At 35.9% G+C, this 24,714-nt stretch overlaps 1 protein-coding gene and 1 pseudogene across 1 annotated transcript; one reads left to right on the plus strand and one right to left on the minus strand.

Annotated features, from left to right (window-relative positions):
• Positions 1-1,293: 1,293 nt before the first annotated feature.
• On the plus strand, positions 1,294-5,395 carry LOC149170131 (small ribosomal subunit protein uS17z-like). Its single transcript, XM_089425456.1, has 6 exons — positions 1,294-1,305; positions 2,574-2,614; positions 2,705-2,805; positions 4,660-4,804; positions 4,894-4,983; positions 5,077-5,395. Exons 1-6 carry the CDS (start codon positions 1,294-1,296, stop codon positions 5,168-5,170), a joined length of 483 nt encoding a protein of 160 aa, XP_089281582.1. The 3' UTR covers positions 5,171-5,395.
• Positions 5,396-19,613: 14,218 nt separating this feature from the next.
• LOC149170132 (UBP1-associated protein 2C-like) lies at positions 19,614-21,718 on the minus strand (annotated as a pseudogene).
• Between the last annotated feature and the right edge of the window lie 2,996 nt (positions 21,719-24,714).

Genomic DNA, 24,714 nt, shown 5'->3' on the forward strand with positions numbered 1-24,714 from the left:
GAACCACTATGGATCTCTCTATCACAGAACTCAGACTACGATTCAGCTTGGTGCAGGACAATTCCCGTCTGGATACAAACTCCCTCAATACAGTCTACCACAACTAATGGACCATTTGTGATTCTGAGGGTTATTGTGACTTCTGATGATTACGCCATTTTTTGTTTTTTGTACAATTACAAAAATGGATATGCATTGCTAGCAATTGGTATTTTCAAGAGCATGTGCAAGGGAGAATTGTGTTTTTGGATTGTGGGGTAGTTAGCATTGATATGATAATTTTAATGGTTCCTGATTTACATAAATGCCTAATGCCTAGAGCATTGGCTTGTGTTTTGGATTTGTTGTGCGGGTTAGGTTAATGTTACTACCTTATTTTCAATGATTATTGCTTCGTTGTCGTAAATGTTTGTCCAAAGACAACTTTTTGACTAGGGTAAGAAAAAATGTTTTCCAAGTTATATGGATGTCTACCTGTGATGTTCTAAGCTATTTATCGTTATATAATGCTGAAGAATATACAATAACCTATTTTTCATTAAAAATGTGCTTGCTTGATTGTTAAAATCCGTTTTCCCCTTCCTTTTGTATGTTAGGGGTTTAAGGGTTAGTTGTTTTAGGTGGTTTCAATGTTTACGTAATGTTTTTAGGGTATGCAACCTATAATAAAGGTGAAGAAAACAATATCGAGCCCTATTGCATCTATTACTATGGTGATGAGGCTATGAAATGTTAGTGGAACCTTAACAGGAATTGAAAGTTGTCTCCATGGACCATCTTTGTTTCTCAATTCTAAAACATTTTAAACAATAGTGAGTCCATTTGCCTCTTGTTGTGTTTTTGAGATAAGATAAGATAAGATAATTATGCCGGAAGGCGTTTCCCTTTGAAATGAATTGCCCTAGCTGCCGCTGTGTCCTATTGTTGACCGTGGATTTGTGGTGTTAGACGATTGAAAGAATTGTGATCGTTGATCCAACACTGATCCAAAACTGAACGGTTAATGAGGAAGTGGGACGGACGCATCGCTAGTGAGCCATTCGTTTCGTAGCTGACCTGTGCTTGGCGCGCACTGCCAACAAGGGCTCTGCCTGGACTCGAGCTCTGAACCTCCGCCTCATGCGCAAAAAAAAGACCATCACGATGATGAAGCAGAAGAAATCCTCCCTCATAACGCTGGCGAGAAAAATGAAATCGGCATCTTTCCATCGAAAATGTTGTAACTTCTCAGGTAGGAGCGGGAGCGATCGAGGCCTTGAAATGCGAAGTTAGAAGTCTTGAATTCCTGTAGCCATGGCAGAACAGGTATTCCAGTTCTATTCCTTCAAGGATTTTTATGGTTTGTTTTATGTATTTTGGATTTTTTAGGGTCTCCGCGGAAGAACAAGCGAGTTTCTTGAGTGGAGAAGATTTTGGTTTATTGAGCTCTTTCAGATTCATGTCGTTTTGCTTACATTTGTTTGGCCCACAATATCCAATTTTTATTAAGGAAACCCTTCTTTTTCATCCTGTCTCTCTTCCTATGAAAAACGTCGGATTGGGGCTTAAGCTATTTGCAGCGGTTTCTTTTTGTATGAATCTAGCACTGATCAAGGTGACAGACATTGCAATTACCAGTTATTTCGCATTGAACTGTTGTCTGCCCTATTTAGAAAGTGAGAAGGTTGCGTTGTTTGTGGACAACATTCTGCATAGTCCCTCGTTCTGGCTATATGCAATAAGGCAAGGATCCAGGGCTTTAGTCGTTGGGGCATTCACTCCCTGCTGAGATTCACTTGAAATAGGGCTAATGTAGGGATTTGTTTCGTTGGCAAAGTTTTGTATGGTGTTTGTTTTTGTGTGGAATGGTTCAACGCATTGATTAATGGCCCAGATTTGATAAGTGTTTACTGGTTAGACCCTCAGTAATCTGGGGTGTAGAATGGCCAAAAGCTATTTTTGGTCCCTTGTTAGTTTGGCTTGTAGGATTCGCGTTAGACTGTTTGGTCCTTATTTGGAAACTTTTGGAAATAACATAAATTAGTAGACAAAGTTTCCATGATGCCAACTTTATTAGGATCTTGTTAATAATAAAAACAAGATATTCCAATGTGTTGGTGCCTTGAGCTGGTCTTTTTTTCTCCAGTTGTCTTACGAACGGCCAGCTCAGGATTTGCCCAAGACTTTTAATTTTTTTAAACAATGGGGATTTGAGTTTAGACTTTAGTACTTTTATCAAACGGGGTTCTTGATTTTGTCATGGTTCTTTTGCGTGTTTGGAGTTGCAAGCTCATGTTAAAGCTATTAATCTCAATGCAGGGTATGGGTATATATGTAATATTGGGATAGGCTCTCCGATCATCCATTCTATTATTCTATCGCTATGCTCAAATATTGGTAGATGGGTTTATTTATAAAAAAGCAATTAACCATAACAAGCCCTTTTAATAGAAGCCAAACGCCTTTTTCCAATATTCTATGCCACTCTGAAGCTTGTATTTGTGGGTGAATAGTGAAAACGTTGTTGTTAGTATTGTCATTGTTATCAACTAATGGGACATCTCTGATACAAATTCCTTGTATTGTTTTCATAGATTGAGAGAGATTTTCTAAAGCAACCAAAAGTCTTTCTCAGGTAATCATATTGCAGTATTATTTGATTTTATTTCATGTTTAGAATCTTTTGATTTGCTTCTCTTTTGATCCTTAATTTATATTGTTGCAGTTCTAAGAAGTCTAGGAAGGGGAAACGTCCTGGAAAAGGTGGCAACAGGTTTTGGAAGAATGTGGGTCTTGGCTTCAAGACCCCCAAAGAAGCTATTCAAGGTATGGTGATTAAATTCTGGGTAGATTTGATTATTGCGATATATTTTGTTTGTATATATTATTGTGCATTTAATTGTTGTTTCTATTAAATTATGCATTTGAATGCCAAAATGCTTCCTTGTAGCAAGGTTGCACGAGTAAGAACACACACCAGGTATAGAAATGGTGTAGTTGTTATGAATTCCCAAAATATTGTTTGTTAGTATGGGGGATCCTGGTGCCATTTGAAATGTCTTTGTGCTTGCCAATTTAAATGTAACTTACTTGATCAATGTGTATTGGACTCTGGAGAAAATTCTAACACTGCCTTTTAGTTGTTTCCCATAAATACATTTGAGGTTGAAATACATTTTAAGTCTTCATATTTAAGACTGAAAATTGACTCCATCATGATAAAAACACAATTAAACCTGTAAACAAGAGCCCTTTATAATTTAGTATAGATTGGAACAGACTTCTCATGCCCAATACGTGCATCAATCACTTACCAGGCTCACACTATGCTGTAGATCTTCAACTATCAATCCATATGAATTAATTGAATGCAGAATCACATTTCTTTCTTATTGTTTACCAGAATATATAGTGTCTGTGAAGTCAAGGAAGTAGCTGATGTGATTCAAAAATAGCTATATGATGAATCATCCAAATTGATACAATAAAAAGCCTTTTTGTAGGATGTTTTGAATTCTTTGAACACACGTTCTGTAGGTCTCTATAGCTGAAGAGCCCCTGTTTAGTAAGAACGTTAGTGGTAAAAGTAGCATGCCAGGTATGGAAGTGCTTTTTGAGTACCAAATTCTAATAGCATAAGTAATGATGCAACAGTCTTGTCTAAAGCTTTTACAATATATCTTGTGTTCTAAGACACCTTTTGAGCATTTTCAAAGAAGATAGGAACTCTCTTCATCATAGGTTTGCCAACAAAACCAACTTGCAACAGTTTTATCTCTTGCGTTTACAATATATCTTGTGTTCTAAGACACCTTTTGAGCATTTTCAAAGAAAGTAGGAACTCCCTCCATCATAGGTTTGCCAACAGAACCAACTTCTACTATCTGGTCAATCAGTGCCAAGGCAATTAATTAAATTCACTACCAGCAGGGAACTTAGCAAGAAATCATCAACTGCAAAGATAACCCCATGCTTGCCCTGTATCAGCTGTGGCCAACAAACAATCATTCCAGATGCAGGAAAATCATCTGCAGGGTTACTGTCATAAAAATAATACGGACTTGGTTTTCACTTTTAATTATTTCTTTACAGAGAAAGATGGTATTCTTTACAGACTCGATTTTCGCTTTTAATTATTTCTTTACAGAGAAAGATAGTATTCTTTACAGACTCCGTTTTGCATATCCGATCTTACCTGAAAGATTCAAAGCTTTGGAACTAATTTCAAGAAGCTATGATACTCTGTGCTGAGAGGCAGTTGAATGATCATTGCCCTACTGTTTTTATTTTTAATATTATCTATATGCACTGATTAATTTTTTTCTTTTTCCTTCATCGTTAACATATGATAATAAAAGCAAAATTAAGAATCTTAAGAATAATCAAGATGTCATTCTTATGATTAGTTTTCGTTTTTTCTTGATTCTGATACATGAACTAGAAGTTGTGCAATCATCTTGGTTTTATTTATTTATTTATTATTTTATTTTTATCTATAATTTTTATTTTGGTCTTTCGGTTTCCACTGGTTCGTGCAAATATTTTCTGATTGGTGCATATTATTTTATATTGTTGCAGTCTTTCTCAACTAGTTTGTCAATACACGTATTTGTCCGTTATATGTTTTTGGGTCTTTCTCCACTGGATTGTGTGAACTAGGTTTTCTTGGTTTTTATGTAGGGACCTACATCGACAAGAAGTGCCCATTTACTGGTACCGTTTCAATAATAGGTCGTATATTAGCTGGAACATGTTACAGTGCTAAAATGACACGGACAATTATTTTCCATAGGGACTATCTCCATTTTGTCAAGAAATATCAGAGGTAACTAGAGAACATTATAGTGAATTGCAATTATATTTCTATACACTTCCATTTAAGTAGTAATTTTTTAATGTCTGCATACTTAATAGATATGAAAAGAGACATTCGAACATACCAGCCCATATTTCACCCTGTTTCCCTGTCAAAGAAGGGGATCATGTTATCATTGGGCAATGCAGGTAAATCTATTTATGGGAATATCCACTAAAACCTGTGACTCTTTTTTGTGTTTTTATTGGTTGTTAACATTTTATATGATTTGCTTGTATCAGGCCCTTGTCCAAGACTGTAAGGTTTAATGTTCTGAAGGTGATTCCTGTGGGTTCTAGCAGCGATTCTGCAAAGAAAGCCTTCACTCCAATATGAATCCGTTTTTTTTTCTTCCATTAAGTGTGATAGAGTGGGCTTCGATAGAGTTGAGGGTTACTTACTATTTTATCATTTGGTCAAAATTAATTTTGTTAGTTTAATCCTTCTTTTGGTTACTGTGTTGAATTTTGAAAAAGATGTACGGCGCATGTTTACTCTTTGGTAGTTGAAAGTCCACCATTCTTGGATACTTTTGTTTTGGTTTTAGCATCCAGTAAACCTTTGAAGGCATATTCTTAATATATATATATATATATATTTTCCAATAGCCAAATATGACGATGTCATATTTATTTTATTATATAGTTGAAAGTCCACCATTCTTGGATACTTTTGTTTTGGTTTTAGCATCCAGTAAACCTTTGAAGGCATATTCTTCGAATATATATATATATTTTCCAATAGCCAAATATGACGATGTCATATTTATTTTATTATATATGGCAAGGAGTTTCACTTTTAATTATTTCTTTAGGAGGTGACATTCGTGTGCTTTAAGCTGTTGACTTGGTGATAATAAATATTGCTATCAAATGATCAATACACCTAACTTTCTCAGCATAACTTTGAATTTATGAAGGTGCCTAAGACAATCTAGTTATATGTGATGGTTGCCAATAGTATTTCATGTGAAGATGTTGAAATTTAATTCACACAAGAGGTTTGTAATGTGCGTGGATTTTAAACTATAGGAGCTGCAAAGAAGGATTCTTGCTGAGTTTTTTGTACTGATCGAATATCAAGGGTTCTAGGCGTTGTGAATCCTCGTCATTATTTTGATGCTTATTCCATTTTCTATATCACTGGATGCAACTGTCTAGGCTTATTTTGGGGGCTTATGCGAAGTAAAGTTTACGGGCATTCAAGGGTCAAGGGTCCTTTCGGATTCTTTACTGGGCCACTTTAATACAATAATCTCTTATTCTCGGATGAAAAAAGAAACCATACAAGCAATTTTAGCGAATGCCCAAAAATTTTGAGATGATTGAAAGATGACTGAAAATAATGAAACAGTCATGCCCTGCGATTTTACTATATTTAGCCGATGTGTGTTGATGAGGCGTTGTGCAATTAAATCCAGTTAGTATCAGTATGCATGGCCGTGTGAGAGAATCTTACAAAGGGGATGGGGGGTTCTGATATCCAAATTTGATGTCTAATAATGTGTTAAATTAGATTATTTCTATAATTACCAAATTAAGATGATTGATATAATTGCAATTATTAAAGCATCGAATATGTCTTATAAAGAAATTATTTCATATTGTTGTGTATAAAGAAACTTTTGTGATTGAAATTCTTTACTTTGTATAGATTATTTTAACTCGTGATTAATCAAAGGGCGAATCGTTTTGGATACTTGTGATGGAATCAAAATATGATTGTATAGTCATTATATTCTAGGCTATTTTGGTCAGAGGGAATTGTTTTGGTAATTTGTTATGGCATCATGTATATATATTATATATGATAATACTCTTTTATTGACTGTTTGCCTCGATACTTAATTATCGACCAGGGAATCATAATAAGTAGAGCTGATGCACTATATGTGCTGACAATAGATAAGTTCTGTTGTCTGCTGCACTATGGTTTAGATAGTGAGTATTACAAACTAACACTTCATTTTACAAACTGTAATTCATTTCGCCACACAATTAATGAAAAACTGGTAATTTGTTATGGCATCATGTATATATATTATATATGATAATACTCTTTTATTGAGTGTTTGCCTCGATACTTAATTATCGACCAGAGAATCATAATAAGTAGAGTTGATGCACTATATGTGCTAACAATAGATAAGTTCTGTTGTCTGCTGCACTATGGTCTAGATAGTGAGTATTACAAACTAACACTTCATTCTACAATCTGTAATTCATTTTGTCACACAATTAATGAAAAACTGGTAATTTGTTATGGCATCATGTATATATATTATATATGATAATACTCTTTTATTGAGTGTTTGCCTCGATACTTAATTATCGACCTGGGAATCATAATAAGTAGAGCTGATGCACTATATGTGCTGACAATAGATAAGTTTTGTTGTTTGCTGCACTATGGTCTAGATAGTGAGTATTACAAACTAACACTTCATTCTACAAACTGTAATTCATTTTGTCACACAATTAATGAAAAACCAGACAATGCTCAAGTACCGCAATTGAATATTCTAAATCAGGGAACAAGTTCCTCCATTTATAGGCTCATGAAATAACAAGATGGATCTAACTTTGTTTCTTGTTACTCTTAATCAATTCAATGCATTTAAACAAGACAATCAAAATCAGTACAGGAAATATGAGTCTTCACTAGTGGCGCATGTAGGTGAATGGTGAGATCTCAAATTTTATCTGACGTGTACTTCAAACAATTAATCATTAAATCTATAGCACAAATACAATTTGAACTACGAAAGCATCACTCGTAAAATAAAACTGGAAAGACTAAACTATTTAATAACTTAAACAAAGGGAAAACTTGCCTTGATGGCTTCGGTGGGCCCTTGCTGATCTACTAGGTAAGCTAAAGACTTACAATGCTAAGAAGTAAAATAACACATTGATCTTAACAATTGTTGTTCATATTATTAATGAAAAAAAGGATTACAATATCAACATTACAAATCTCCATTTATAGGCTCATGAAATAACAAGATGGATCTAACTTCGTTTCCTGTTACTCTTAATCAATTCAATGCATTTAAACAAGACAATCAAAATTAGTACAGGAAATATGAGTCTTCACTAGTGGCGCATGTAGGTGAATGGTGAGATCTCAAATTTTATCTGACGTGTACTTCAAACAATTAATCATTAAATCTATAGCACAAATACAATTTGAACTACGAAAGCATCACTCGTAAAATAAAACTGGAAAGACTAAACTATTTAATAACTTAAACAAAGGGAAAACTTGCCTTGATGGCTTCAGTGGGCCCTTGCCGATCTACTAGGTAAGCTAAAGACTTACAGCGCTAAGAAGTAAAATAACACATTGATCTTAACAATTGCTATCATATTATTAATGAAAAAAAAGGATTACAATATCAACGTTACAAATCTCCATTTATAGGCTCATGAAATAACAAGATGGATCTAACTTCGTTTCCTGTTACTCTTAATCAATTCAATGCATTTAAACAAGACAATCAAAATTAGTATAGGAAATATAAGTCTTCACTAGTGGCGCATGTAGGTGAATGGTGAGATCTCAAATTTTATCTGACGTGTACTTCAAACAATTAATCATTAAATCTATAGCACAAATACAATTTGAACTACGAAAGCATCACTCGTAAAATAAAACTGGAAAGACTAAACTATTTAATAACTTAAACAAAGGGAAAACTTGCCTTGATGGCTTCGGTGGGCCCTTGTTGATCTACTAGGTAAGCTAAAGACTTATAGAGTTGAGAAGTAAAATAACACATTGATCTTAACAATTGCTGTTCATATTGTTAATGAAAAAAAGGATTACAATATCAGCATTACAAATCTCAAAGTGCTTTGTTTCCAACCTAATCTCCCTTCTTGGATCTCTCTGAAGACTAAGAGATTAACTATTAACCAATCAAGAAAGATTTTTATTAACATAATTGTTCGACATACCTCTCTTTTATAAAGAAGAGGGTCGTTACCATAATCTGTGTAATGAAATTGAAATTACATTTGTAACTTTGTCCTCATGACACGAAGTGCATGAGGAGGAAGTGGATCTTGGGTAACCAAGTAAATGAGATGTCTTCAACAACTTCATTGGTTCCATAGTGGATTGTTTGCTAAAGCACTAAGTCTGAAGATGAAGTATGGTACTAGAATCAGACAGTAGACAATGGAATACAGGTACCAGCATCGAACAAAGAATATGAGTACTGGAGTTAAAACGATAGAACAATTGGAGCAGTTGGTACTAGAATCAAACTGTGGAGCAATTTGGTTACTAGAATCGAACAATGGAATGGTTGTGATGAGCGCATTAGCCAAAAGCTCGGGTGACGGGTCAAGTGTTGGATGAGTGCACGCGTGGTGAGAAAGATCGTTGAGAACACAACTATTGCTCGAGTACTAGATAGGTGCGTAGGTGGTTGACGAGTGCAAGATTGTCGAATGAGTATTGGACGAAATACCGGATCGCTGAGCTTCCCGAGTACTGGAACGCTGAACTAGCTGAGTACCAAAATACTGAATTGATAGAGTATTGAAATGCTAAACGAATCTGGAAGAGTAGAAAATCCAGAGATCTATGAGAACCAATCAGAGAAATTAGAGTAAAAGATCAAATAATGATATTTTTACTATAATTTTCTTATAGTGCCGCTAATCAATGCCAACGGCATGTCCGTGTTTATTTCAAAATGATTTTATGTATCTAACATCATCTACAATATAATCTGAAAGATAACCCATCGATCATAACAAACCATAGCAGCTAGATTCTTTTAATGTCTTAAAAAAAACCAATGGATGCAACTTTGTGAGAGAAAAATGGCATTGCCACAGTAATATAAATCATAGCAGAGATCTTCATTCATATATATATATATAATGAGTATGTACTATAGAGATTTATTTATCTCAATGATAACTTGAGATTCTTCCAGTTATGACAAAAGAGTAAAATATTTAAAATAGAGCATGGACTATAGAAAGTAATATAAATCATAACAGAGATCTTCATTCATATATATATATATATATGTAACGACTATGTACTATAGAGATTTATTTATCTCAATGATAACTTGAGATTCTTCCAGTTATGACAAAATAGTAAAATATTTAAAATAAAACATGGACTATAGAAATTTATCTAAATGATAACTTGAGATTCTTGAGATTTTTATCCCACGCTGCATACGATTTCAATGTATGTAAATGACAAATTAATAGATTAATTTAATCTTAATTTTGACGGATTTGATTACCTATTCTTCCCCACTCTATGCTATTCTTCCCCACTCTATGCCTTACGGCGTTTCCTTTGCAACATAAGGTGCAAATGCTAGTATATTTTGAGTGGACGTTGCTAAATGACATATGGGATGGACCAGAAATTGCCGGTCGTCCTGAGGTTTTATATTTGAGTGGACTTTGCTAAGAATATGTGCATTACATCAATTTCGTTTTCGAACTTTTCTGATATGCCTTTGTTTAATCCAATGGTAATCGATGTGGTCAGATGGTTATGAAATAATATGTAATAAAATGAAATGATATTTTAATGTCCACGAGACTAAAAATAGTCTATAGGATCATTAGTTCCCTGTCTTTCGCTATTTGCAATTCAGTGTTTTTCCAATTCAAATTGATGATGAGCTGACTCAACCTTCCAACAATCTCCTCGCTAAAAGGACAATGCCAAGACACTAATGCTAACATGTTCTCATAACTTTTTCTGATGTCTTTGAATGCTTCACATTCCAAAATGAAATGTTTTTCCGATTCCACAGCCCCAGACGTGCAAAATGTACACAACCTTTCTTCCCAAGCTTTTTTAAGCCTTTTCCACCGTCCTGTTTCACACCTAAGTTGATGTGAGTTGGTCCTTAATTGAGCAATAAGAACCTTTGCTCTCCACGAAATGCTAGTTGCAATGAACTCTTTTTGTTGTAAATCACAGGTAGGGTTGAATTCCTTAATGTAATATTTCTTCTTTCTACCCAACTCTTTTCCCCATACCTTTTTACGAAACTTCTCCATAGTTTATTTTATATCATATTTTTTATTAAACATTATATGATGTGGTAAAATGGTTTATTCTGTGGTTTATTTTATATTATATTTTTCTAGAAAACTTTATCTCACACATTTTATATTTTCATTTTAATGAGAATGACGTGTAAGTTAATTTTAAATTATTAGAGAAATTTTGAGGTCTAAAATGGACCTCTTAAAGAATATTATAAAATGTTAGTGGAAATAATAAAATAAGATTAGATTGTCCATGGGGTTTGGATAGACGGTGATCAGGTGCTCTGTTAAGACATTTCTTGATGTGAAGTCACCGATTCAATTCCCAGCCTCATTCGGGGTGATATATTGGACATGATGAAAATGTAGTCCTGTCAAGCTTACAAAAAAAAAATTAGATTATATCATCAAATTTTAGAGGAAAAAAGGGAAACCCTATTTTTTAACATCGTATTTTTAACTTCCCTATAGTTTTACTCAAATTTTGAATGGAATCACTCGTTGGATGCATAATTTAATTCATCATCCAAGGAGTACCCATGTTATATACTTTTAATGGACCATGATGTTACACAAAAAATGAGAAATACATGAAAAAACACCATTGCAATCACATTTTTCATGTATTTCTCTTTTTTTTTTTTGTAGCAAGGTCCATAGAAAGCATCCAACATGGGTACTCCTTTGATGAAGAATTAAATTATGCATCCAAGAAGTGCTTGTGCTCGAAATTTGAATAAAACCGTAGGGAGATAAGTTGAAAATACAAGTTTAAAAAATAGTTTTTATTTTTATTTTTATTTTGTAATCTTTCTACATTTTTACTCCAAAAATGGTGAATCATCCCCCATGGTTGACATCATCATATTGAATCCTATTAGTTCTTATAAAGTTGATTTTGATTGTACATTTTTGTTTTGAGGCTCAATTTTTACCTCAAAAATTCTCTAATGCGCAATTTCCAATGTCATAGCACCATAACCTCCATGGTCATTTCTATGATATTTGTTGTATTATTCTATATTGTGATGCACTAGCATTCCACTTCCAAGTCAAAATCTATTTTGACTATAATTGGGGGTTTTTATTTATTAAGGGAGTTGGTTCTCTAATTGAGTGTAATTATTTATTTAATTGTATTTTCCTATGTTCCCCTGAGAAATGTACATAAGTAATGAGAATGACAATATTGTGACTAGATCTCTCTTTTAGAAGATAGATCTCATTAATATTTGTGAGAGTTAGAGAGAAATGAGGGGAGTTAGAAAGATTTATGGATCTAGGAATCCTAGAATGGGGATTTAGGTGAGGATTTTGTGGATCTGAACCATAATATAGTTCATAATCTTTATATACAAATGTAAAGCTAAAATAAGATTATGTGTGGCGAGAGAGAAGAGAATCGAGAGGCTTGGAGAAGCCATATGGTCGCAGTGCCAAAAGGGCCTATTGTAAATATGTTTTATTCTTTAATACAAAGAAGCACTCTGTCCAAGTGTCCTGAGTGGATTTGTGTGTGAGAGGGAAGCAATAGTTTCTTTAATAACCATCCATTTTGTTATATGTCTAGAATACATATAATGTAACACATGCACAACATTTAGGTACATAATAATGGTTTTGGAGTCGTTTGTAGATAAGGAGAGAAGAGCACCAAAAATATCACACATATATATGAGAGTGATTGTAAGAGTTTCACATGAGAAGGTGTGACAGAGGTTAAGTAGAGTAAAGGAAGCTCAAGAGGATTGACCCAAAGAATGCAGAGGAGCAGAGATCGTAGAGGAGACTTAAAGGTTGCAAGGAGTCTTGAAGGAAAAACGCGAGCAAAGAGATATAAGTAGAGAGCCAAGAAGATGTTGGGGCATAAATCCATTACATATAAGCATCGTCAAGAGCACAACACTTAATTTTCTTTTCGTGACAAAAGTCTGTCACTTGAAAACATTGGGATGTGTCATTTGATAGTGTCGAGAGATAGAATGTGAAAAGTCGAGTCAAAGGCTTTATTTAAGAAGGAAAGAGCACGATCTCTTGACCACGTAAGGTCGGAGTTATTATCCAGGAAGAACAAGAGGGGAGCACTTATAAAATAGGCGGGCATAGAAACGAGGCTCACACGGCAAAGTGGACCTACCCGGAAGTTTCATAAACCAGAGACTTGTGAACTCATCTTTGCATCACGCCAAGATTTTGAAAGCGGGTCAGAGATATTAAGGGGAGAATCTGGATGGGTCTCGCCCGGAAGGTTTACCCCAACGACTTTTGCAATGCCCCTTCTTATTCCATCGGGCAATAAATATTGGGCTGAGGTGGCATTAACAGATCTCGAAATTAAGTGGGTAAGCTGGAGGTTTTTATGATCCTTGTATTTATTGAGTCAGTCCATTGTGAGTAGAAAAACGTGGTCGTGGCTAAAGAATTAACAAAGAGGTGCTAGGTTGATGTGTGAAAACTAGCCATTACGAAGGGAGTTGAGCTGATGTGTACAAACCGACAAAAACCAAGGAATGAAACTTGATCTTATGATGTGGTTGTGTTGCATGAAGGGAAAAGGAATTTGAAAGCGTTGGGTGCTTAGATAAAGTATGAGGCCTACGCTAATGCTTATGCAAGTAGTAGAGGTATAATAACAAGCTTCGGGGCTATAGGTGAAGGTCTTGAATCTAGTGGTTTTCGAGGAATTCCTCCACCCCTTGTGATTCCTCCCGCTAATTTAATAAAGCCTCCCATTGTATATTTGGATATGAAGGGATTTATATCTCGAGAGCCACTGTATGCACATAAAAGGGACTTATATCCCGTGGAAGAAGACAATGAACAAGGATTGAAGGAAGCGTCGACTGTAGGGAGACTGGGCACTGTGGGAAAATTAACAAGCTCTATTTAGGCTTGCATCAAGTTGTTATGGCATTATCATCTAGTACTAGTGGGTTTGTTGTTTGTTATGAGCACAAATTGAATTAGTGTTTAAGGTGTGTTCATATTATATTAGAGATTGTGTTTCCCTGTTACCCAAAATTTAGAGATACCTTCATTAATAGTAGTCCATATGCTATGTTCAATAGAGGGACTTAAAGCTTTGGAAAATTAATAAAAAACTTAGTAGTTTCGAGCTCATTCATAATATCAAGACTCTTTTAAAAAATAGGAGATTGCTTAATCAACAAAAAAGACTAAAAGATTTTCCTACAACATAGTTGTATAGATACAACTTTAGTTACAAATAAGAACATATTAAGATGCATCTTAACCTTGAAAAAGGAGGCATTTTGAGAACTTTTTCATTAAGTATGATCAAATGACATTCATCACCCATTAGGATGTCAAAATTGCATAAGCTATAAATTTTAAACCTTTGTATTGCCTTGAAAAAATAAATATTTGTTATACAATTTCTATGTATATGTAATGCCCTACTTAATCTTTTCGCTAAATGGAGCCATGGTTTAGATAAACTTAATGAATTCTTATCATACATAAACAACCTCTCTGAATACATTAAATTCACTATTGAGATTGAAAAAGACAACCAGCTCCCCTTCCTAGATGTCCTCCTTACCAAAAGAATTGGCAAACTAAGCCACCAGGTCTTCAGGAAACAAACTCACACTGACAAATATCTTCACTCAAATTCCCACCACCATCTGAAGCAAAAAGTCGGTGTCATCAAAACCCTAGCAACAGAGCTTCTAGAATCTCCGACCCTGAACATTTAGAAGAAGAACTTAACCATCTCTACAAGGTCTTTATAAACAATGGCTATCAGAAAAACATTATCCAAAAAACAATTAAAAAATCCACAACCAATACCCAAAAAAGAAAAGCTCTTGAAAACCCTAGAATCTCCTTACCCTATATAAAAGGAACCACAGACAAAATCACCAGAATTCTCACCAAGCATAACATTATGGTTGCCTTCACACCCCCTAACACCATCAAAAACATGCTAGATTCTGCTAAGGACCCAATAGACCCAAAAAATCACAAAGGAGTATACTCGGTTCCCTGCTCATGTGGCAAAGTATATATATGTGAAACAGGAAGATCCTTTGGCATTAGGTTAAAAGAACATATTAATGATATTTCAAGAAACAGGTCGGAAAAATCAGGTCTCGCAGAGCATGCATGTTCTTCTTCACACTATATTTGCATGGAACACGCAAAATTGATTTACAAGGAAGACCATTATTTAAAAAGAAAGGTGAAAGAAGCAATTGAAATCGAAAAATCCTCCAACAACATGAATAGAGACGATGGACTAAAATTAAGTAATACCTGGAAACCCTTATTAAGTAAAATGAGAAAGCAATAACCGCAGATTTACACACTTTCTATTAAAATAAATAAATAAATAAAATAAAAATAGTAGTAATAAATAAATAAATAAAATTATTTAATTAATAAAGTAATAAATATCACCGAACAGAGCTATCCTTTAAATAAAATTTAATAAAATCACAGAATAAATAAGTTAACATAAATATTATATACAGTTTAGTAAAACACTAATTTATAGCAAAGGAACTTAAATATATAACATAAATTTCAATTAAAAAAATAAATAATAATAATAATAAATAAATAAATAAAAGAAAAAGGAAATAAATAAATAAAAATAAAATAAATAAATAAATAAATAAAAAATTAAAAAAATTAAAATAATAATAATAATAATAATAATAATTAATAAATAAATAAATAAAATAAAAATAAAATAAAAATAAAAAATAAAAAATAAAAATAAAAATAAATAATAATGCAATTAAATAAATAATAAAAATAAAAATAAATACGTATATAAATAAATAAATAAATAAATCATTTATAAGTCGACTATAAAAGAAGACATTAATTTTTTTTTCAATTAACTATTAATAGGCTCCATAATCTCATGCTCTCTCTTCTCAAAATACAAATCCCATTGCCCTGATGATGGACTCACTAAGCTAGTCCGGAATGTTGGTTTCAAAACTGTTCACAGGTTTTTCCACAAAAATAAAAAATTAATCTTATCATGCACATTTTATTAGTGTTTAAATTACCTGAAAATATTGACTTATAATTATCAAGAAATATTGGTACATACCTACATTTGTGAAACTGTAAATTTATTCACTGATATAAATTTTATTATTGTTATTATTCAATTCCCAACTTGTCTTCTCAAATTTAATTTTGGATAGGATATAGTCTCCTTGCATTTATTCCAATTTAAATATCCATATCCCAAGGTGTCTTCTCAAAATCTACTTAGGAGAAAATATGGTCTTCTCCAATTAATTTCCAAATTAAATATTCATATCTTATCCCCAAAATGTCTTTTAAAAATCTACTTGGGAGAAGATATGGTCTTCTCCAATTAATTTCCAAATTAAATATCCACATATTATCCCCAAAATGTCTTCTCAAATCTACTTGGGAGAATATATGGTAAGAAAAGTCAAGGATACTAAATGAAAGGATGAGGGGGTAGTCATGACATTAATGATAGGTGGTTGAGGTGGATGGGAGGAAGAGGCATAAAAGGGGAAGGATGATGAAAGGAGGGGGGGTATCCTTGGTTTTGATTTTGTTTTGGAAGAGGGATGTGGAGAAAGAGGAGGGAGAGATCAAACTTGGATCTAGAGAGTGTTGGTTAAACTTGGACACACTACATCTGGTTGGACTTGGGCTCGGAGGGCTATTAGGGAACTTGTGGAGATTCCCTAAGCTAGGAAATACATCCTAGTTGGTTGGGAGGAAAATCCAGTCGGGTAGTCAAGAGGAGCATCCCAACAGAGTCAGGAGTTGAGGAGCATCTCAACTAAGCTATTGGAACATGTATTCCTCCATTTATTGATTACTTATGTAAATGGTTGCAATGAAATTCTTACTTATTTAATTTGTGGTAAATAAATGTTAATGGTATATTATCATCAAATAAATGTTTAGAAATAAATAAGTTATTTCCCATCTTATTGTGTTTAAAATTAGAGAAAATTATTTTTTAGTTAGAGGACCCTAGGAGGGAGCCTCACACGTGGTATCAGAGCCCAAATTCAAAATCTGGACCTTGAAGCCGAATCTCTCCTTGCTTCCGTAATTAGGGAAATTTTGCGAGAACCATGTTTGATTCATGGATGTAACAATCTTGATGTAAATTATTTATGATGATAGATACATGCAATCTTGCGAGAATTATGTTGTGTTTCTCATGTATGTGACAATCTTGATGTACATGTATCTGAGTTATGAAGATACAATCTTGATGTACACGTATCTGAATTATGAAAACATATAACACATTCACAAGTATTCTAATATTTGCTTTAGATGTATCCTGAGTTATATGAAAGATAGAAAAACTCAGATAAAAGATAGAAAGCCTAATAGTTAGGAAACCACTATTCTGTAGTGAATAAAGACCGCAAAATGATAATTTAATCTATATTGGCTCTTGAGAAGTCACTCAAATTAAAGGCCAGCCCTGCCCAGAAAGTCGTTTTACCATGTTGGTTTCACATATATCTCTAAGAAAACAGAATTCATGAAAAATGCAAGTTTATGACTATAATTCATGGGAATTTAGTCGGGTTTTACCATGTTGGTTTCAAATAGATCTCTAAGAAAACAAAATTCATGAAAATGCAAGCTTATGACTATAATTCATGGGAATTTAGTCGAGTTTTACCATGTTGGTTTCACATAGATCTATAAGAAAACAAAATTCATGAAAATGCAAGCTTATGACTGTAATTCATGGGAATTTAGTCTCAATTAATTTAATAGAAGGAAGGAAGAAAACATGAAGGAAAATAATGATCACATGGAAACAACACTGCCATTTCATGAAAATGCAAGCTTATAACTATAATTCATGGGAACTTAGTATCAAATAATTTAATAAGAGGAAGGAAGAAACTGAGATAATGATTACACAGAAACAACACTGTCAAGGAGAGACATTTTATCTGTACAAAAATTCTCTTTACATTGAAATTGATATCTTGGAAATTACAAAAACATATATACATGGAAAAGCACCGTGAACTCAAACCCATAATCTCTCTATTGCTACAGAGAAAAAAAAAAGCACAAGATTGTAGTATTCCCAAATATGCCATGTGAACATAAGAATGGCAGGTAAACATGCCTCAAGCGACAATCAGCTATTGCTGGCAGAAACATTGGGGAAAAATGCACAGCTAAAGCCCTCTTGTTTCACCTAATATCGACATAAACAACCAAAATTTCACATGAAGAACATGCTAACTGAATAATTCCCAGACCATACAATAACCAACCGTCATTGCTCCAAAGAAGTTTGTCTAAAATATTGCAAGAGAAACCAAGACAACTTCATTGCATGTAACAGATTAGAAATCAAGCTACACTTTCATTTGCAGCCAATCCCCTTCTCAGACCACCCAACACGACTTGCTGCCAAACTAGCCGACTTAATCATAATGAATTAATTCTTTTTTTCTACCTTAATATATACATTTTCTCCCAGCCTCACACCTCAACTAAGGGTCAAACTCGGCCCACAATCTCTGCCAACAACCTCTATAAACTCAGCTCCTTAGGTACAGCACTCTGACCAGCAAGGAGGATCCACTCGGATCTTCAAATGTGACACTCTTAGTCAAGAATACAAGAGAATCTTGACCTTGGTTTTCTAATATGAACTTGCCCAACCATAATAGAAGATTCAACCCCCTTCTTAGCAGATTTGACCCCTTTAATAGATGGTAGACATAGCTCTCAAAATATGGCTTGGAAAATAGACTCCATATCAATAAACTCGAACCACACTCGGCTTGGTAGCTCAGCTTGTAATCAATCACTTATCCTTCACGTTGACCCCTTGAGTCCAAGAAATGTCCCATATCCAAGTGATTTTTTGGCTTTTCATTAGTAAGTGCAGCCTCCAACTCCGCAGCAACTGCTTTACAAGCTGCACATTTATCATCTACAGTGGCAATGGGGCGTGCAATGCAGATGAGAAGCATGAACAACATCTCCATTGACCTGGATCTACCCATCTCTTTGCCCTGCAATCTGCTTTTGCGCCGCTTGAAGCCCTTGAACAAACTTAACAGATTCCAATGATTTTTAAACTATTTGCTGCATAGACATGAATAGCATCCTATAGCATTGTAATTCCTCATTAGATTGTAGAATGACTAGTATGCCAATAAAGGAAGACTACCAATTAAACAACAACAAAATAAAAATGGCATTTTAAATCAATCTTCTGTTTGAAAGCTCGTAGATTGGACCTAGACTAAGAAAGATAGATTCAGACCTGGAAACTCGCTTGTTTAGTTCAAGTTATAGAACATTAATTACTGTGAAGTTTTAAAATCATGAACATCGTACAATTACATAGCCAATAGATATGATTTACAATGTTATAGCACAAGGCCAATGTTAATTTTTGACCCTTTTACAATCCAAAATGCAGTTTTTCATATTTGCTTTACAATTACAATAAGAAGTCTTGGTGGGAATGCATCAAATGATGCCTCCATCCAAACGATTGCCTTTTTAATTCAAAACATGGTGACTGTTATATAATCCATCAAAATAATTAGAGCCCTGATATGAAATAATAGGAATAACTTACAAAGTTCCTTGCATAAGGGTAACAAAGTTACGTGTGAGAAATTAGAGGATACACTTGACATATGAAGCATGCACTAAGAAGTGATATTCATGACATCCCAATTAAATGATCCTGTTGTCCAGAGTACAAATTGCCTGAATGCAGAGATTTAAGACCTTACAATCATCCCGTAGTGTATATTACAACTTAAAGTGAATGCTGAAAATAAGTATCAACTCTATCAATTTCGAACAGGATGGAAAATTCCCTTTTGTGCATCATAAAACCACTTGGACAAGAAGGCCGACTGAAATGTAGTAATCCCATGGCCTCCATAACCACCCATCCCCAAAGATGTAGGGACTTGGCCTGACCCACCATGCATATCTCCATGAGGTGAGAGCCCCGGGTTCATAGAAGATGGATTCGTAGGATGATTCATGGAAGCACCAGGAATCCCACTAGGGTTCGGGTGGCCTCTAAGACTAGATAAAGCAGAATTACCTAACCCAACATGATTCAAACCTTGATGTCAGGCTAGTCCTGTTGGATTCGAACTCTGGCTAACCCCAAGCGTCGGATTCACAAAACCATGCCCCATACCACCATACTGCATTACAGGGTTCGAAGGTATTATATTTCGGGGCTGGTTCAAGCCATTGATATTAGACCCATCTGGTTCCTCGGGAACATTAATGTCACCAGGCTTCGGCTTCTGCCCTTCGCCGACCAACTTACAGAACATCTGATGCCCATCGATAGTCTTCATAGGCTCCTCCAACGCATGCTTGGTTGCATCCACCGACTTGAAAATAAAAAGCGCAAAACTCCTCGACTTGCCCGACTTCTTATCAAACCCTAGCGCCTCTCTTCGATCTCTCCATTCGCGGGTTTGATTTATCTAAACATATCCAGTTTGGGGGTTTGATGGGAGACCACCACTAATGGGGGAACTAGCTGGTTACAAAGAGTGGAAGAATGAGAAAAATAAATAAAAGGGGCTCAGCAGGCGATCTACCACCATGTCCATGGGAACATTCCCAACATATATTTTACCGGTAGAGACATCAACTGCAGGCAGGGAAGGCTGCGTACCAACAGAGGCCAACTGATTGAGGGTCATGCGGCCGTCGATCTTCTTGCTGGGCTCCTTTAGGGCATTAAAAGCACCGTCCATGTGCTTGAAAGTATTGAATCCGTAACCCTTACTCTTACTGGTGTTCTTGTCCATAATAACGATGCCTTCCTCCAGCTCCCAGAACTGGGAAAGAGGGCCTTGAGAGACTCTGTATTGGTATCCCATCTAAGGCCATGGACAAACAACTTTCTCTGTGGAGGATCCTATGTCGCCGCTTCCTGCAGAATATCCAATAGTTGCTCTCGGGTAATGGGTTCCAACATTTTTCGAGCATCTTCCATGGCTATATCGACCACACCATCTTCAAAGAAATGGTAGCAAGCAAGAAAGCAACACAAAGAACCTATTCGAATGTGTGTTGTTGGATGCATCTGAAACCTATGCCTTTCAATGGAATTTAGTGGGTGCCAATGACGCGTGCCAATACACCACACCATATTCACACAACTTGCGAAATGTGAGCAATGTTGGACACCTAATCCTCAATGGGTTAGTGTGGAAGCCGAATGGACAAAAGGAGTCCAAGAGACCTTGGGATGTGGAACACAACGGTCACATAATGTACTATAAATGTATATCTCTTGTTAATAAAAATTGTACTCTCATGATTTATCTTTCCTATTTGTGGTTGCCAATGTGTGTTTAACATGGTATCAGAGCGGGAGATTGCTGGTCCTGCTCCAATTTAAGCCACTAATTTTTGTGGTCATTTTCTGTGAGTTTGTTTCTAAACCTCAGCGTTATCTAGACTCTCTGAAATCTGCAACTGTTAGAACGCAAGACCTAAATTGGGCTCTCTACCCCACTAAATCTTGCTATTAATCATTCACCTGCCGCTGCACCTTATTATAGCCTGCCCCAAGCAATGTCATATACGTTTTTGATATTGTTTGCGCCCTCTGTCAGGCCTGCACCCTCTGTCAAGAGACCTACTACAAACGCTGCCTCTCTGCGTGTCTTCTGTGCATACTTTTCTGCACCCTGAGCTCTCTGCCATAATAATTTTCTGCATCCTCTCTGCGCCTTTCAGAAATGCCAACACTGACATTTCTATTACCCTTGCTAGACATGCACTCTGTGCATTCTCCCACGCAAACAACACTCATATTCTGCATTTGCTAAATGTTGTCCTCTCTGTCTACTGTGCAGTCTTCCTGCCTAAATTCAGAAAGCGTTGAGAGAGGGACGGCTTCAGCACTGGAATATTGTCTGAAGAAGTTTCGGTGGAATATTGTCATGCTGCGTTGAACAATTGATTTGTGCGCTGCTCCTGATTTGTAAGAAACGTAGACTTTACTGTCTGTTGGACTAACCTCAGCGATACGCAGTTTGAGCCAGCGGCATGCCGTCCATTGCCTCGGCTCTTCATCTTGTATATATACCCCTGCGACCTGTCATGTAATAGTTCCTCATCTTACCACGCGATCTCATTTGTAACAGTGCTCAGCCTTACTGTTGCAGCAAGTCTCGGGACTTCACCCTGAATATATACTCTTGGTATATACTGAGTCAAAGCTGGAAACAACTGTAGTGATATAAACTTTCTGGAGATAGTTTCATTTGAAGAGATAATGCGTGTTTTTGTGTAAGGAGGTCTATCACTCCAGTCAACCTTTCTGCAGCTTGGGGACTATAGCAATCCCCACATAAAAATCTGAGGGCATTTCCCATGGGAAATCAATTCATGATTGACAAAACTCGGCTAGTCTGGTTTGCGAGACTGCACTTCCTCAGTTCATTTTCACCTCAGACACTGTCCGCGCTAAAATTCTTCATCCTGTTCTTTGAGGGCGTAGACTCACTACAGAATTCGAGGAGCAGTGCCAGACCATTGGATCATTGATACTGTGGACTGATCGTGATAATCTCTGTCACATCATGGCTCAAAGGAGGTACCAAGCATCATTGTACTAGTACAACTCTCATGGTTGTAGCTCACATCGGTTTCCATTATCACCTCAATAGAACCCGTGAGACTTATTGCAAAGATACCCACAACGAAAAGGAGTTTGCCAAGAAATCTCGGCCGCCCAAACACCATCCCTTCTTCAAGGATGCCTTTTAACTATAGCACTCAGTCCATTAGGACCAGACCCGTTTCGCGTACTGCTTGGCGATCACCTGTTCAACGAATCACGTCTTTAGTGATAATTGTTTTATTTCCGCTTTGTCTAAGAAAAGGGGTTTTCTTTCTGAATTTTTCAGATGTAATTGTTTCCTATAGTTTCCAAGAGGCCTAAGGCCAAATTTATTTGTCATATTATATTTATTTGCATTACAATGATCATAGTTTTCTTCTCTGTTAAAAAGCTAGAGACTCATTCCAATGCCTATGACCTGAGCAAGTGTTGGAGTAGCGTGGTTGGCTTTGGTGGTCTGTTTTGGTAACCAGTGTGGAATTGTATTTAAGACATTTGGAGACGGTTTTTGGTTTTGGAAAACTCCACTTCGACGCGATTTCTGTGTTGTTTGGTCTTTTGCTGAACAAACTTTGACAGGGTTTTACTGCTATTGGGGGCCAGTTCGTCGCTATTATTTACAGGTTTTTCTAGACGAAACGGAGTTTCTACGCTGTTGTATTAAAGAAAGAGGTTTTGCGTGTCTTAAATTTCCGAGTTTTTAATTTGTAATTTTCCAAAGATCTGGACGCCTGGAAGAATTGTTTGCAAAAAAAAAGAAGCCAAAGTTATTTCAATACTCTTTTGTTGTAAGTGAAAATGGCTTTAATTAGTGATGTATTAGATTTATTAAATACCTTGATATATTCCATTGCTGATGGGAAGGTAAACATCAACAAAGACACTCTCTGTGACATTCAGACCTGCCTATATAATGCACAGGAAAAGATCGATTTTTTGCAGCTTGAATCACAGCTACAGCAAGCAGAGCTACATAAAAATAGACATCATTCTGAACTTGTTTCCGTTCATAACGTTGAGACTGCAACCCATGAGCAGCAAGTCAATAATATTATAGTTCATTCAGATTTACTACTCAATAAAGTAGCAGTTGTACATGCAGATGCAGAAGTTCAGTCTGCACTTCCCAAGGCCGTCATCAGACCTTTGGATTAGCTTGTCCACAACAAGCATAGAACTAGTCTTGGATATGACAAGGACTTGTCCTTTCATATTCCAGACTATGCCAAGCCCATTCAGTTTCAGAGTGCTGGATTCATTCATGACAGTTCACCTGCTCCTCATGATAGTTCAGCTTCAGCTGTTCCAGACTCTGCCCCTCTTCCACAACAACAACAACAGATTGTGAAATGCCAACACTGTGACCGAGTTGGCCATTTGAAAGATCACTGTTTTGATCTTCATCCATGTAAGCATTGTCATAAAACCACCCATTCTTCACACAGATGCTTTAGAAATAAACGTCCCGCAAGAACAAAGATTCATCTTGGATGGATCGCTTCTTGGCAATGGGCATCAACAGCCAAGAAGACATTCCAAACACATGTCAGAACTTGTTCCAGAGTATTGAACAATCTTGCAGTTGAGTTTTCTCCATCATCTCACCTTGTATCATACAGGGGGGGAAATGATGGTCATCTACAAGCTTCAAAGCCACATCAAGCGAGCCCGAGCCACAACCTGCCACACCAGTTTCAGAGTTGTAGCCAGAAACAAAGATGCCCGTGAACATGCCTTCAGTTGGCAATCTGGGACACTTCCTCTAGCAGAAGACTTCAACTTCTTGCCAGTTTTAGAAGAATTCCAGGAAAAAAAATTGAGAACACTTCCTCTAGCAGAAGACTCCAGCTTCTTGCCAGTTTTGGAAGAGTTCCAGGAATTGCATTATGCATTCCAGAGTTGTTGGTTATCTTTAAACCATCACAGGTTGAGACTTCCCTTTTCAGGTTGAAGTTCTCCCTTTTATGCGGGGTGAGACCTCCCTTTCATGGTTGGAGGTTTCCCTGTTTAAAACAATAGGAGCACTTCCTCTAGCAGAAGACTTCAGCTTCTTGCCAGTTTTAGAAGAGTTCCGGGAATTTCACTAAGCATTCCAGTGTTGGTGGTCATCCTTAAACCACCGCCCTTTATACCAACATTTCAGAGAGCACATTCAGCCTAGTGTTGCCATGCATTTTTGCACATTTTGTATT

This window comes from Pinus tabuliformis, chromosome 4_2 (assembly GCF_031772625.1).
Source record: "Pinus tabuliformis cultivar Carrire ecotype Pingquan chromosome 4_2, CPIR1, whole genome shotgun sequence".
In the NCBI taxonomy this organism is placed as follows: domain Eukaryota; kingdom Viridiplantae; phylum Streptophyta; class Pinopsida; order Pinales; family Pinaceae; genus Pinus; species Pinus tabuliformis.

Coding starts and splice junctions, on each gene's coding strand:
- LOC149170131 (XM_089425456.1), top strand. Junction 2,806..4,659: donor CCCCAAAGAAGCTATTCAAG/GTATGGTGATTA, acceptor GTTTTTATGTAG/GGACCTACATCGACAAGAAG. Junction 4,805..4,893: donor TTTGTCAAGAAATATCAGAG/GTAACTAGAGAA, acceptor CATACTTAATAG/ATATGAAAAGAGACATTCGA.